The sequence below is a fragment of the Atractosteus spatula genome, chromosome 12 (genome assembly GCF_055471065.1).
Source record: "Atractosteus spatula isolate fAtrSpa1 chromosome 12, fAtrSpa1.hap1, whole genome shotgun sequence".
In the NCBI taxonomy this organism is placed as follows: Eukaryota; Metazoa; Chordata; class Actinopteri; order Semionotiformes; family Lepisosteidae; genus Atractosteus; species Atractosteus spatula.
This window is the reverse complement of record NC_142717.1, coordinates 23,565,421-23,582,151: the sequence shown is the minus strand read 5'-3', so window position 1 is coordinate 23,582,151 and position 16,731 is coordinate 23,565,421. Positions and strand designations below refer to the sequence as shown.

The 16,731-nt window shown below is 43.7% G+C and overlaps 1 protein-coding gene across 1 annotated transcript in view; it reads left to right on the top strand.

Annotated features, from left to right (window-relative positions):
* The window catches only part of tex10 (testis expressed 10), a 42,893-nt gene extending 26,202 nt beyond the window's left edge, over positions 1-16,691 (top strand). The window contains exons 13-16 of the mRNA XM_088928858.1: positions 14,590-14,670; positions 15,602-15,789; positions 16,115-16,325; positions 16,421-16,691. Of these exons, the coding sequence (XP_088784984.1) occupies positions 14,590-14,670; positions 15,602-15,789; positions 16,115-16,325; positions 16,421-16,534 (594 nt within the window). The 3' untranslated portion in view covers positions 16,535-16,691. The remainder of the gene's footprint in view (positions 1-14,589; positions 14,671-15,601; positions 15,790-16,114; positions 16,326-16,420) is intronic.
* The last annotated feature ends 40 nt before the right edge of the window (positions 16,692-16,731 follow it).

Below are 16,731 nucleotides of genomic sequence, written 5' to 3'. Positions count from 1 at the left end.
TTAAGATAAGATGGCAGCAGACTGCACAGATCTCTCTCTGTCCCATTTCCCATGTCTGAAAATCCATCTTGTCCCAACAAATAGTGCTTTTCATAAACAAAATCCCTGTCTTATGACTAAATAATTGTTAGTTCACAAAAAAACAGAAAAAAGAGCAATCCTTCACCACCCAGCTGTAATTATCCACAGTAAGTTGATTATGCACTCGATATTATTTGGTCTTTCCTAATGGAACATGCTGCTTAAAAGTTAGGTTGCTGTGGCTTGTCAGCTTACCTCGAGGGAGTAGTACAAACTACAGCAGAAATACCACCTTGCCCATTTACTGTAGCTGTTACCCTGCTCTGTGTGTTTGTCAGCCTGATCCTGACACCTGCTGTAAGTGGCGTCCTGGCTTAAGAGCAGAGTCTGTTTTAAAGCCTCTCTTGGGAGAGTCTACAGTTTTTAGAGAGCTACAGTATGACGTGAGGCATTTGCTTCCTTCACCCCATCAATCAGCCTGCTTCAAGTCTGTCTCTACTTTTGTGCTTTGTACAGTTCCTTCTTGCAGGCTTTCTTTCATGTGTTTAAACATTTCAGTTTTCAGCGATTGCAACCATAATGCTTTTGACTCTCATTTTTTTTCTACACCTATTACAGAAATTACAGTTGTCTTAATAGACTACCAATGTTTTATTTGTCTTATGTCATAGTATACTTGCTGACTAGGGAAAGGCCCTTTTACAGTGCTTAACAATCAAAGGCAGTTGACGTGCATGTCTGCTTTGCCTCACGTTGTTCACTGCCCAGTGATTTTTTTATTTCTCAGATGCTGCCTTGCCTCATGCATCAGCTCATATTGTTAGAACTTCCGTCAAGACCCACTCTTGTGGTACCAGAGATAGGAAAGCACCTTTCCTGGCTTAGCAGGCCGCACTCAGTAGACTGTTGTTTTGAGATTGGTAGTGCGACGTTATGTGATGGCAACACAGTTATTATCTAAAGATTAAACGCGCCCTGAGCTGCAGTTAGGGGTAGTTTGATTCTTTTTTTTTTCCCTCTTTGCATTTCCCCTATAGGGAAGTCTCGAAAAGCTCAAAGTGCATGTGGAGAGCTTTCTCAAGAGTTTGCAATAGAGAGTGGGGGGAAAACCGAAGGCTTGCTTTGTAAATGTCAGCTGGAGGCGGCATCAGTCAGCGGCCACAGTTAAACGCCACGCAGTTCAGCCATAATGAGACAGATGTAGAAGAGTGACAGGGCTCTGGTACTCCACAGTTCAGCTCCTCACAGGGGTTACTTCTTTAAAGAAAAGGCACAACAATCTTTGTTCTCTTCCAGTGCTTCCAGTTGTTTGAAAGACCAGGAAGACAGATCTTACAGAGGAGGTGGTTTTTATATGGAAGGGGATAACCGATAATGGCTGATGGCTTTGTCCTGAGATGGCGTAATTATTTTCAACCCTTTCGTAAAGATCAATATGTTGTGCTACCTTTTGACGAATTCTTTTATTATGCTTTACTCCAGTTGCTCCAGTTCACCTAGCTGTATACAGTAAGTGGGGACCAGCATTGCTGGGGGGGGGGACATCATCCCTGTGATGGACTAGTGTCCCATCAAGGGTGGGGGGGTCACGTGTTGTCTCGTCTGTTTAACTCTTTGGAAAACAGGATGAGGTCTGACCCGATGAGTCTGTGGCTCAGGTGTGCAAATAACTGACCTTTTACATTACAGGAAACAAAATGGCAATTTTTCTTTTTCTACCCAAAGCCTGACTTGAAGCCAGGCTTTCAGGGAGTGAAGATATACTGATTGGCTGCACATCAGAGTGAACACCTTTACTCAAGCTATTTGTCCACATGTTGAACCAGACCCGAGTTGAAAACGCTGACGCGATCGTTAGAAATAAATGTGTACGGTTGTTTTCCGGAGGGGCTGGAACCAGAGAGTGGTGGTCATTTTAGCACCTGAAGAGGTGGCTGTGTTTCATCTGTGAGCAATGGAGCTGAAGGAGGAAGGAATTCACCTTTAGAAGACGTAGTTTCACATCAGCCAGTTTGTTGGCTGGAGTAGACCTGTCTTCATTTCATCATGGGTGCTGTTAGTCATGCTGAAGTATTGTGAAGTCAGGTATGCACATCAGAGAGAAAGATAGAGAGAAAACTCTATTTTCTTAGGAAACTCAGGTCCTTTGGTGTGTGTGGAACACTGCTACACATTTTTTATGAATCAGTGGTGACGGCAGCCATCTTCTACGCTGTGGTGTGCTGGGGCAGCAGCATCATGACAAAAGATGCAAATAGGCTCAATAAACTCATCAAGAAGGCTGGCTCTGTGCTGGGGCTGAGCCTTGACTCCATGGAGGTGGTGGCTGAGAGGAGAATGCTGACCAAGCTCACAGCCATCATGAACAACACCTCTCATCCGCTTCATGGGACTGTTACTGGGCAGCGGAGCACTTTTAGCAACAGACTGCTCCAGCTACGGTGTTCAAGGGAACGTTTCCGCAGGTCTTTCCTCCCGGTGGCTGTCAGGGTGTATAACACTGCCCTAGGCTCGGACTGTTAGCCCTTCATTTGCTCGTCTATGGACAGCATGTTTACTCCATTGTACTTTTTGGACAATCAGTCTGTATAAACCTATGCACATTTTGCACATATTTTATTGTTTTTACAGCGACTATGATCAACACATTTTGCACACACCTATGTATTTATTTATTTTTATTTATTTTGTTTGTCTTTTGTTTTATAACTAATCTGATGTCTGTTTTGCTTGTCTTGGGCTGGACTGCTGTAACACAGCAATTTCCCTATGGGATTAAGAAACTATTATCTATCTATGAAGTAGAGAGTCAGATACTGTGTGAAATTTTTTAACATCATGTGAAGACATCATCATGTACGAGATTGTCAGTTTCCTGTAGATCCAAGCATTCATGACGATGGTGACACAGAGACCTTGATAAAGATGTACTTTTCCCACTGGTTAGCTGATGCCTGATGGATTTTCCCAAATGGATTTGGATCTCCAAAATGGATTTTGGAGGCAAGGACTCTCATGAAACTGAACCTATATGACACAGACGTATTGCACATTGGAACAAGGAGAAGTTAAGTCAACCCTGACACATAAAAATTAAAAACATAATTGTTGCTGCTGCAGCATGTTTGGGTGTTTAGGGGGAGGGAGAGCAGGTGGAGGGTGTGATTGAGAAGATGTAAGAAGCTGTGAGAGTGGGTAGGGGGAAGTCTGAGGAGCGCTCAAGAGATTGAAATCTGGTTGCCGAATTCCAGGGGAAGTTCGAAAGCAACAATCCAGAAATTAATGGAGAGATTAGGTAGAAGTTGGGGTGAAGTTTCTGGGATAAATTTGGTCTTTAATTTCTGTCTGGTGTAAGAATCTTGTGAAAGAATACAGGTGTCTTTTGCTTGAGTGGAACCAAAAATGCGTTCGCGGTTAGTTTTATAATTGTTGAAAACTGTTTAAATGAATTAGTGCTGGTTTAAGTCAGTGCATTCATAGTGATAATATAATTCAAATTCCTTACATTTTCTTGGCAAATTGAAGGTCAGAGGCCTTGACGGAACACAAAACTGAGCAAATATAAAGTCTATATCTGGTTGCTTTATCTTGTAGACTTTTGTGCTAAAACCAGACATTTATATTTCCACCATGGGAGGAACATGGCTATAGTGGACAGCTGCTCTGTGACAAACCTTAAGCACCATGGGGAGGAGGGGCACATGCTGGTGGTTCTGTCAGCACCAAGCACCCTACCCCACGTGTCTCTTCAGTCACAAAAGTGACCTCACTGTTTATATGGTGTCGTTATGTTTGTCCGTGGCCGTCTGTGACTTGCTGCGTTGCTCTGGAGGAGAATGCTATGTGGACTGTGTGACTGTGAAGGACTAAGGAGATAAATGCTGTTCCAAACGCCTGCATAGCTTTTGACAGCCCATGCTGTAATCAGTGCTCCTCTCCGCACGCATGTCTCTGCGGGGCCCTGCGTGAAGCAGTCTGATACTGCTGTGTCTGTGTCTTCTCCATTGTGTGCGTCGTGCACGTCATGTCATGGATAGCTGTTGAAACATGGCAGGAATCTTCCTATATAAACAAGAAGTGTGCAACGTTTAGATTTTTTTTTATCTTTGTCCGATACATTTGGGTGTCACGGTGCTGCAGTGTGCATCCCAGTCTAAGTACCCTACTAGATCCGATTGGGCGGTGGGCCTAGCTGCCCCTGTCTCTTCCCATCAGGGCTAGGCAGACAGGAATATTAACCATCTTGGGGGGTTAGGGCCGAGATTATTGACAGGCTCCTGCTGCCCTCCATTAATGCTGATTAGAGCCGAGTCTGCCCTGGGGGTGGGGGTGGGGGTGGGGAGCACATATAAAGACTGATAATTTGTAAGAGCTCATGGCAAAAAAGAGGGAAATCAGTTTTCATTGCTTATTAGCGTGTCCGGGAGACTGTCACCTTATCCCATTTTAATTGAAACGGTGTTCAAGACAAGTGGTACAGAGCTGGGTTGAGGAAAGGGAGAGGGGGAGCCTACAACATCGGGGGCTCAGATTGCCTGGATCACTGTTCAGTGCTCTGTACCTGGAGGAGCAGCTTGTACTGCTTTTGACTTCAGTGGCTGTGGCGGAAATGGATATTTGTTGCCTTTGTTCGTACTGTGGACAAGGAAGAGCTGTTCCATTCAGTTCAGCACATGCGTATGATTGTGTATAAGATTCTGTTGTATTCACAACCTTGTGCTCACTCCTGTCATGTTATGGTAATACAGCAATCTCTCGCTTAGCACTGAGGGCGCATGCTAAAAAACGGAGCCCTGTGGGAGTCAGTGTAATAGAGACAGTAGCTTTCCCAAAAGCACGATTCAGTGCATGTGGATGAGAGGATCCAGGGGCCTAGAGACTCTGGGTGCTTCTGTCTGGCCCTCACAGACAGAAAAACAGACATACAGCCTTTAAATTAACAGCCAGGACAAAGAGCCATTGGTGATTCAGCACTAACCCTGCACACCTTTTGCAGAACTGTCAGAATTGGGCCTTGTGCGATGCACAGTGCCAAGTTAGGTTGAGGCTGTTAAATAATCATTAGGCACCACTGGCAGACCACCCTCACAAGCCTATTCTTAATGCTCATGGGAGTGTATTTATTACTGTTTGGATTCATCTTAAACTAGTTTTATTTTAGGACTTGTACTGACTTTGTTGGCATCTCTTATAGAATTAATATAGCAATGTAGAACCAATTATGATGTGGCTGTATCATTTTGTTTTTGTTTCACTTTTTTCTGTTTCTCACTGAACTTTACTCAGGATGCAAGCTGAAGGAAGCTGAAGAACCTCACCTCATGAACTGATTTCTGTTGATGGTTGCGAGAGAGGAATTGGTGATTCTTAATGAATTAATTGGAAACTCCTCCGGTTTATTGCCCTTATCACCATAATTTGACCTCTTACACTGAGCCCCAGTGGGTACAGCCCTCTGACCTCATCAGCCGAATTTCACAGAGACTGTTCCCTCTGCTCATCTGCTTCCAGACAGTCCAGAGAGAAGCAGCTTTATAATTGGCTGATATCTCTGGCCAGAGGTCCTGATTCTCTGTGTCTGTTCAGGCCCTGACTTCCAAGTCGATGCAAGTCAACTGCAGAGTGTTGAAAATGGCCCTCACCAAAGGTCACTTCAGGGATGGCAGACACTAGGCGTAAAATAGACTGAAATAAGAGGCGTTGTTTTCACCTCTGTTTCTTACAGCATATTTCCATGTTGTTGATTAGTTCTGTACAGAACTTGAAAACAGCATTTACATGAAAACTAAGGTTTCATTATTGAACAAGCACCTTGTCCCTCTGTCTTTGTTTTAATAATATGAAGGTCTTGTGTTTAAACAGGGTTGTTCATTGTCAGGGTGCCAGAGGAAAGTGATAAATGCTAATGAAATGCAGCATAATGATTCAGGCCTGACATTTTTGCATGGAAATTAAGCTCTAACAAAACCTAGCCCGAGGGTCAAAAATAAATGATAATCTAAAAAGAAAGACCACTAATTTTGCTTCACAATTAAGCTTCAGTTTTGACTTTTTCATTTCTGTGTCCAAGTCAATCAGACGCACACTGGAAGAGCAATGGTTTCAGAGCACGGAACAGACAGTTATTACACAGCAGATTTCATTTGCTTCAGTTGCAGTAATGAGACAGTATTGTTTTATGGATATTAGAATGCCAATAGGTGAAGACTTCCCTTTCCCCCCCCTTTTATTATAAATGTTTGATAGAAGTTCAAATTAATGAGGGAGATTTGAAGTGTGCACTCCCCTTTCGAATGTGACAGTGTTGGCTTTTAGATTTTATACGGGACGACAAAAACTGCAAAATTGGCTTTAGCAAGCAGTTGGTCCAGCTGTTAACTCTTTCTCCTCAGCCCCTTTTCTACCTGTTCCTGTCTGTTACTGTTCAACTCCTAGATCCTTGTAGTTTTTGGACGCCTGGGGAACTGGGGAACCGCACTTATCCGACACGTCTCAGATCTCTGAACTATTGCATTATTTGTTCTCTAGTTTTCTTTTGAACTGTATGCGGGAGTGTTTGCTATTGCTGTGTTTCTAAACTTTTGAACAATTCCTACCACATGCAGAAGAGCTGAGGGAGTAACAAACTTCTAATGAAATTGAGATATGACAGGGGGGTGACCTCTTTAGGTGATCACATCCAATTAAGAAATCATTGGGAAATGTCAGCCCTGTATTTTGCAATAAGTCCCGAACCACATAGCTGTCTTTTACAGTGCCTGAGCAGTATTGATTTTAATACGGCTGAGATAGAAGACTTTGGTATGCATTTCTCTATGTTATTTATGCCGGAATTACAGTACTTTCCCCAGTGCTTGGTTTGTGAATTGATTAGCCTTTTCTGGCCTGAGGTGCATCAGTGCTGTGTTTTTGATGGAATCCTGTTCGTGTGATAAAACATGGCTTGATTGATAAGGAGAGCACTATTGTATGACTGATGGCAACCACACTGCTTTGCACAGGAATTAATTAATTAAGCATTAATTGCAGTGGAAGTGACTGGATACAAGCTGCAGTGCAGTGAATGTGCACAGATGCACCAGATGCTGTCTACCATAGGGAGACGTGCTGCTCACCAGAACACGATTCTATGATCATATTTGTGTCTACCATGCCTGTTTTTGTTAAAGTACGTCCCTGAACTTTGCGTTTGTGCTCAGTTGTTCCTGTTGGTTCAGTTCAGGATAAATGTTCAGTTTTAAAATGTGTAATGCGAGTCTAACTACAAATGTCATGCTAGTAATGATTGAAACCTAATCAAGTGTCTGACTTTCAGTTTCAAGGTGTCATCATGATCACAGCTTCTTTAGAGTGAGCAGGAGTGGTCAGTAATGCATCTGAAGAGTACTGGCAGTACTGTCACAGCTATTCTTCTGCAAAGGCCACATAAGAAACCCAAGACCTTGGATTAAGTTGATTTTGGTATAGAGGATTAAATAGGTCCTTATGAAGTGTATAGCAATGATTAAGAGGCACGCGGTAATGCCTCAGTGGCTGTATTTTGTCATATATAGGATGTGTGAGAATCGCTTTTGTCTGGTCAGGCAAAGATCCCAGCAAGCAACAGTAGGAATATCTAGAATAATGGGAACCTGTAGTGATCAGAAGACTGAAAGAGATCTAAGAAAAAAGATCAAAATAAATGTATGAGCTTAAGCTACAGCTATAGCACAATAGTAGCTGCTTTTGTTATATTAATATTAATAAATATCATCCAGCCCTCACTGTGGAACACAAATTTGTGGACACTTTATTCGTAGTGTGCAGGTGATACTATGCTTGCTTAGAAAGATCTGTGTCACTGAATAGGCTGGTGACAGGTTTGAGACCGAGCCTGCGATACATGGGGCTCATCCTGTCCACATGTAAATTTGACTGGGCCTGAAAGGTTGTTATGTCATGTGATGCGCTTCTGCGGATTTGTTTTAGCGTTTTTTTCAAGCAAATATTGAACACTGACAGTTTGCCAGAGCGAGAAAAGAGCCTTCAACCAAGGCTGCAGAACGTGGCTCGTGTTTACAATCGTAGAGGTGCGAGTTTCCTCTGTTCTTTTTGTCTTTTTTAATTCCCCGGCTGTTGTTCTTTGCTCCAGCCATGATGTTTTCTAACACACGCATTGCTGTTGTATTGAGTACAGGGTGTCCAAATAGAACTCGGAAGAGAGACGAAGGCTGCAGAAAACTGGGGTGGAGGCATCTGACTGCCGATATGTGCTGTTTGTTCAGCCATTTCCCGTGTGTTTTTTTATAAAAGGCGGTGGAGAAACAGGATGAAAGTGCCCGGCAGAAATGTTTGAAACTCTGCCTTAAGCTTGTGCTGGCGCGATCCGGTCCAGGGGTTAATGCGACTGAGGGGAGTGTGCACAGTAATTGGAGGTGACACAGGGCGAATTAGATGTGAGCAGCACCGGGGCCAGTGTCAGACAGCACGCGGTGGGTTTTTGTGATATTTTATGAGCACAAACAATAAATAAGTCTGGGTACGCATGCGAGGTAATGGGAAGAAATGAAATTACAATAATAACATTACTTTCAGGTTGGATTAAAGAGCAAATGAAAGGACATGTAAGCGTCATTCAATTTGGCTTTTATTATAAGCCATCGACAGCCATTAATCAGAGTAAAATCCACTTATAAAATGATTAGAAAAGCCTCAAATTATTATTTCCTAATTGGTAATAGCAAGTTAAGGTAATTGTTGAAGTAGGCAGTTAACAGCTTGTACTGCAGAAACTTTCCGGCACTGCAGTGATGTTGGAGTTGGAACATGGCGCTTAACTGTGCTAAAATGCAGGCCTGCTCACTAGGTGACTGTTTCACCTTATGACCTTGGACCTATGAGGGCTGCATTTTATTATCGGTTCAATAAATAGCACTTTTCCATTTTTATGTTTGCCATGACAAACTAAAATGCCATACATAAGAGGAGTTTGTGGGGTTTGCCACAAAGCTTTTGCTTTTCTGTACATATAGCATTAATATTATCCTTCCATGTGGCAGCCCATTGAAGCACAGCAGGTGTGAGTCTGTTCAGTACCTGGATGGGAGAGCTCTTGGGAAAAACTAAGGTTGCTGGTGGAAGAGGTGTTAGTGGGACCAGCAGGGGGTGCTCACCCTGCAGTCCATGTGGATCCTAATGTCCCAGTATAGGGACTGGGACTCTATACTGTAAAAAGGCACCGTCCTTCGGATGAGATGTAAAACCGAGGTACTAACTCTGTGTGGTCATTAAAAGTCCCAGGGCTTTTCTTGAAAAGAGTAAGGGTGTTACCCCAGCATCCTGGCCAAATTTCCCATTGGCCTTTATCAATCACGGCCTCCTAATAATCCCCATCTGTGAACTGGGTTCATCACTCTGTTCTCCTCCTCACTGATAGCTGGTGTGTAGTGAGTGTACTGGAGCAGTATGGCTGCCTTCGCATCAACTAGGTGGGGCTGCACATTGGTGGTGGTGGAGGGGAGTCCCCATTACCTGTAAAGCACTTTATAAGTGTAAGCAATTACTAATAATTGTAATTATTACATGAGTGTCATTATCAGGCTATGCTCAGAGGGGGGAAATTCTAATGCTATGATTGCTACAGTACATTGTTCTTTGTGGTTTGTGCCTCGTTATGTAGATAGGTCAGAGCTGCTCTCTTTAATGTGGTAGGGCTTTGTAAATTCTTTGCTGGTGCAAACTGAAGCCCAGATACACTTACAGTGCAAGACCTGTTTCGTGTACACGTCACCCGAGTCTTCACCCAAACATCACCGCTCAACCAAGACAACCACACGGTCCCAAGGAAGACCAAGCTCACTTCACCTGTGAAAAACCTCCTTCTGGGTTTTGCCCTACAAATGATTTTTTCCCTGGTTGGCTTTGTGGCCGAGGATCTCCACAGCGCTCTGGATCAGGATTTCCCAATCCTGGTCCTGGAAGACACCTGCATTCCAGCCCAGCTCTCAGTTACACACGTACACTCTTAATTCACTTCATGATAGGATTCATTTGAACTGTTTTCAGGTCTTAAACATGCTGGAGGTTTGTCTTTTAACTATTGCGTTTCAGTTCCAAAAGTATGAGTAGAAAAAAAGCTTTCTGACATCCAATCAATCAACATTCAGAAAGACGCTTTCAAGATTGAACCTAAAGCTGGGATACCTGAACATAAGAGGGTGGAGACTCCAGCACTAGGAATATTATACTAAAAGCCTTTTGTTTGTACCCTTTCCCATAGCCTATATCGCTAACAGCATGAGTCATAGCATAATCAGATTTGCCGTTCACATCCTTGTGAACTGAGTGATCGTAGGATTCCACACTCGGCTTCAAGTCCTTTCAGCAGGAGGTCCAGTAAGCGCCCCCTGCACGTCTGCAGCAGAAGTACTTCCTGAAAACACCCATGTCATAGTGTGACTTACCTGGGTCTGTTACTGTTGTGGCCAGGTTTGCGTAACTGGCAATGTGAAATGGTTGGATCAAGAGGATATATATAGAGAGAAAAGTGGCAGTTGTGATACAGGGCTGTCCGTTCTGGCTGTTTCCTTTTGTGGATTGGGAATGACAGTTTCAGTGACGCTGCTACAGCAGCATGTATTCCTGTAATGAAATACCTTGCCGCAAAAAGGCTTTACAGAAATTGAATTCGACTGAGGCTTCACACCCTCCTATAGTTTTCAGCTGAGACTCAGTTCCTGGAAACAGCTGGTGCCTCTGGCACCTGCAGTATTTGTAATCCACACAAATAGAACATTTGTAATGTCTGGGAGAGCTGGTTTGTACAGTGGTGCTCTGAGCAATTGTTTTTCTATTGGTTTGTACTGTCTTCATTGTGACCACTGTCCACAGCTCCTTGCTTTCCATGTCCCTCTTACTGTCCTGAGTGGATATTTCTTTCCCTGGACATAAACGTTTCATACTGTCTTTGGTATTTATTGCGAAATAAGTCTCATATATATAAACCCTATACAATAGCCCTTGAATCTATTCTTATTATTGATGAGCTGACAAGTTGATTTAGAAATAATACAGGTGTATATCAAGATGCTTCAACATTTATGATGTAATTGTGTATGAATAGGAGAACTGAATATATGAAAAAGTACAACTATAAAAATAATTATTTTTCAAAGTACATAATGTTCATGCCTTATAAAGGTTAAACATAAATGCTATACTTTTAATTGTCGAATATGCCGTAGACTTACCTGATAGATTCACTGAAAGTATTTAGAAGCTTCAGGAATGTCACCTTGATCGCCACTGGCTGTTTAAGGAGTCTGAAAACAAGCAAAACTCTCAGAACCACTTTAACATGGGGAAAATCAGAGAACTGTCAGATCTAACGGAAAAGATTATTGACCCCAACTACTCCAGCAGTGCCTATGAAAAACCACATGACGTCTCAGTTTTTACTATGGTGTTTAATGTATCTGATTCGATGGTTGCTACCCCTCCAGAAAGAGGATGTAAGAACATTTTACCCCAAACATGAGGTCAGAAAAGTGGTTTGGAGGATAATTTACATCCCTGGGCTACAACTGGGAACCTTCAGAAAACAAAGAGTTTCATCAGGGCTCAGTGCTTTCTTCTTTAAGATAATGTTTGAGGTTTACCTCAGGAACCTTGTGAGAGTTCCATAGCAACAAAGAAAAGACACAAGGTTTGATTAACAGCCACTACCAGACTTCCTTCGTCTAATGGGACCACATGGTAGTGGGGTAGTGGTGAATGAAACACTGATGGAGCTTTGAACAGATGTACAATTAGCACAAAGGATAATGAAAATCAATGTCTTCTGTGTAGAATGTTTTTATTTCTTGACTACTTTACATAAATGTTACAAGAGGAGGCCATTTAGCCTGTCTAGCGTGTTTGATATAAAGAATTGATTTGAGGATCTCATCCAGGTGTCCAGTTATCAGCTTTGTCAACATGGCTAGGTAGCTTGTTCCATAATCCCACAAAGCTTGGGGCAAAGAAGTGCTTCCAAATGTTTTAAACGTACTTTCACATAGTTTCTACCCATGTTCTCTGATCTGTGTTTCACTGGTGATTCTGAAGAAGTCCTCTGGTTTGACAGATCAATGTCTTTTAGAATTGTGAATACTTGTCTTTAAGGCTGAGTTCGTATAGCCTGTCAATGTAGGACATTCCTTTAAACTTTGGAATATATCTGATTTCTCTTCTCTGAACTGATACAGCAATACTTCTTGTGGAATGTGGAGACCAGAATAAACTAAATGTTTATTAGTACTTTGTACAATTTTTACATGATTTTAACATAACTCTGCACTTACAACAATATATATATACTGATTGCATCCTTTCTTGGTGCTGTAGTTAGAACAGGGGGGCAGGTTCCAAAGTTTTTCACAATGTCTAGCAATGTCCATTAACTGGCATCTCTTGTCAGGAAACTGAAGCTTTGTCACTACAGGACTAGGAGTACAGGAGTAAAACCCTTTAAAATGTACAGGAAGCACCTCCTTGTGATTATGAAAGACAAAAAAAGGTTCACAAAATACTGCCAAGGACTTAATACATTTGACTATCACTCATTTAGAAATGTGTAATTGTGACAGGTTTTCTGTTTATATATACTATATTAAAAGTCATAAAAGATATAAATTAATTTGGTATGTTTTTAGTTTTGTAGACTTCAAAGCCTGAAGTCCTTATCCCTTCTTTTAGTCTTTATAAAGCATTTATCTGTTTCCCGTTTATTTCTCTGCTCCCCAGTTATTCACATCAGATTTAATGAAGCTGCATCAAATGCCAGCCTCACGTGGTATTTGCTGAATAGAGGCGGTTTAACTTCTGTGAATTTTCAAAAAACCTCATCCGTTGTGAAACCACCCCTGATTTCCCATATGATTTGTTACTTATCAAGCCTGTGGAGTTTATTTAAAATCGGCGCTGTGTTGCGGCTGTATGATCCATTAGATTGTACCGTTTTTGAGAGCCCTCTTGCTCAGGTGCTCTGAGATGGGCCTGGGGTCCTGCCTCGCTCTCTTTTAATGGTTTTGGGACAGGCTCTGGGGTGCTACAGCCCCTGCACCAGGACAAGTAGCTTCCTAATGCCGGCTGAGTCTTACTAAGGTATCTGTGCAGGTATGTCATGGGCAGTTTTTTGGTTTTCTTGCATGAATGTCCTGAAATGTCAAGGCTCTCTGTGCGTTACTGATGGGAGAGAGATTGGAACAGGACAAGGGAAAGATAGACCAGCTGTATTCAGTTCTGTCAATGATTTTTATCTGTTTGCTTTTTAATTTAACTTCTGAGGTTTCTTAATTAAGAACAGGTATCTCTTCAAAAGAGATCTTGATAATCCAGCCCATGTAGGAACTAGCAGCAGCAGCAGCATCATAAGAAAGTGCATTATTTTTAGAAATACAGTGAGCATCCGAATACACGTAGTATTCAATGTATGCACACATCTGTTATAAAAAGAAAATGCATTCGAATAAGTTTGGGCATCTTTTTGCTTAACTTGCTTAATTGACTTAGTTTCATAAATGCTAAATTACTTAATAATGTGAGATTGTGAGTGGGGAGAAAAAAGAAAACGGCACCTTTATGGTAGAATCTAGACCAAGGTTTTGTTAGACCAAAGACCCGATGGCCTTTGCATGACATGTAACATCTAGGGCTCAGAGACCAGTGAACAGCCAGATGCTTGTCCAGGCTCTTTGAGAGGGAGTATAATAACATCTGCAATCTGGTGTAAAGCATGTACGTAGCTTGTATTACTTCCAGGAATGGCTCCACATGCTCAAGGCTTGTGACTTTTGCAGTAGATGATATGTTGAATTTATCTGTATTTGCTGAATTAAATGTCAGTGTACCTTCAACAAAAAATAGGTTCCTAATAACTTTTAGAATTTGTTTCAGTGATATGTGTTGATTCTTTAAATGCTCAGTATACCTCACTTCCAGGGAAACAGCCCGTATCGGGGACAGTCAGAAAGAGAAATTGTTCTCTTGGCGTGGGCTGTATCTGGAATTGCATTCCCTGCACCACAGGAATTCATCTACCCATTTTCTGAGCACTTCATCCAGTACAGTGTCTTGGGGGAGACAGAGCTTCTTTAAGCCCCTTTAAGGAGTAAAATATTAAAATGTTTTTGTGAACTGTTGTCATTTACAAACATTTAACCAAGTGCAGGCATTCAGGTGGCACTGAGTGGATTTATGACATAGGCATTTTGGAACAGCAGTACTTTACATTGTCTGATTTCATGTTGCTGTGCTTTAAAGTTTACAACATGTAGCTTAGTGCCTTGCAGGCAGCAGCATGGGGTAGTTTTAGGGCCTTGGACCGGAGGGTTGTGGGTTCAGATACCTGCAGGGACACTTCTGTGATGCCCTTGAGCAAAGTTCTTCACTAGGTAAATCACTGCAGGATTAAAAATAGATAAAAAGCACTTTACAGTGTGAGCACCCCCTGTGAATTCCTTTTCTGTGACCGACATCAATACGTGCAGAACTCTCCTGCTTCGGAAAAACTCCTCTTTCATCCTTGTTTCCTTTTCTCCCTTTTCACAGGAAGTGTGTCACTGCTTGGAGACAGTTGGGTCCAGGTCTCAGTGTTTTGACATCCTGCAAAATGCCATCTGTAAAAACCTGGTGAGTCAGAGGAAGGGATGCTGAGTTAATATATGCGATGCCTGTCTGTATTGGTAAAGCAGTGTGGAAGTCTAAACATCTATTGACGTCTAGTTGTGCAGGTTGAAAATTCTTCATGGTAACACAAGGAGAAAGGTATCCATGTTTAAGATCTTGGTTTATACTCATGATGCTCTGTGCAAATGGCTTTTTGACACAAAAACACCTTGTGTATCACTCCTAAGCATTTTACATGTATTTTTCCCTACCCTAGGATAACTAATGATGCTGAAAATGCTGGGCACTGTCAGTGTTTGTTTTTTAGAGCAGCGATGTCCGCTTATCTGTGAGCAGTAAAAATCACTCTTGATAGTTGAGAACTATTTAGTGATGAAGAACATGGCTAGAGTGGTGCTGAGGTGCTGTCTGGGTGGAGTTTGTATGTTCTCCCTGTATTCGCATGGATTTCCTCCCCCAGTCCAAAGACATGCTGGTAGGTTAAGTAGAGAATTGGCTGCTGTAAAAAGCAGCTCTGCTGTGAGTTTGTGTCAGTTTTTTCCCTGGGGTGGACTGGCATCCTGTCCGGGGTCTATCCCACCTCGCGCCCACAGCTTCCTGCGATCCCACTGCAGCTCTGCATCGGATAAGCGGTTACTGAAAGTGAGCCGATGATGAACGCGGTTAGATTACTGCGCGTGGAAGGTGGAGATTAATCTCTTTCATGGCTATCTTCCACTGTGGAAAAACGTTTCAATCCATAAAGTGTGAATTAGAAGAGAGAGTTTGACGGTGCCGCTGCATCTCGGTGTTGATTTCAGAGTGTTACTGAAGTTTATATCCTGTGGTATTTATGGCAAACAAAGTAGGCCTGCAGTGTGGTCAACGCAGTCAGCGTCCCTCCACCTTCCTGCGGGTGAGTCCCCGTCTCTCACCCGGCCTCGTGCCGTTGCAGGCGAGGCTGCAGGTGGTGCCCGACAGCACAGCGGCGGCCCTCCTGCGATCGGTGTCCCGGCTCCTGGGCCCCTCCCTGCTGCCCAGCGAGGAGCTGCTGCGCTTCCTGGCGAGCTGCTGCCTCAGCCTCCTGACCCTGCTGCTCTCCCTGGACCACGAGCCGCCCGCGCAGGACAGCTCGCAGAAAAGGTCAGGACCCGGGTGGGGGGCAAAATAATGGCATCAGCAGTAAAATAAATTCTCTACACTCCTATAGCGCTTTTCTGGACACTCCACTCAAAGCACTTTACAGGTGATGGGGACTCCCCTCCACCACCCCCAGTGTGCAGCCCCACCTGGATGATGCGACGGCAGCCATAGTGCGCCAGTACTCTCACCACACACCAGCTATCAGTGGGGAGGAGAACAGAGTGATGAAGCCAATTCATAGATGGGGATTGTTAGGAGGCCATGATTGGTAAAGGCCAGTGCGAAATCTGGCAGCGCAGCTGACCCCTGTCTGTCTCTGTCTCAGGGAGGCGGTGTGGGGGGCGTGTGTGGGGGCCCTGGGGGGCGTGCCGCGGCTGCTGCGGCTGGTGCTGCAGGCCGTGCAGGTGTCGGAGCTCGGCGAGGAAGAGCTCCCCCTGGTGGCACAGCTGCTGCGGCTCCTGCTCCAGCACAGCCAGCTCCGGAACCACATGCTGGCCAACGCGACCCTGCTGCAGCACCTCGTCCAGGACCTCACGGTACGTAACGTCTCCGCTTGCCGTGACTCGACCCGGGCCTCGGGTTGGTGCAAGCGTGCGGCTCTGAGCCTGTCCCCTGTCCTGTGTCTCCGCAGCGCTGCTGTCGGGGGGCGGCTCGCGAGCAGTGGCTGACTGACCTGCTGTACTGCTACAGCGTCGCCCTGTCAGCCCAGCATCGGGGAGCGGCAGGGCCCCGGGACGCCTACTGACGTCCTCCACAGGCGGGCCTGCCGGCGTTCTTCTTCTCTTTTCAGCGGATTTTTTTATGGTCGTTTGCCTTGAAAGGCCAAGGGATTGCATTTCGGAAAATACCGATACAGTGTATGTTGGTAATTTAATAAATGTCATTTAAGGGGGAAAAAAAAAGTGAAGCTTTGCGAAATTCCTTGGAGATTTCTTTAAATGA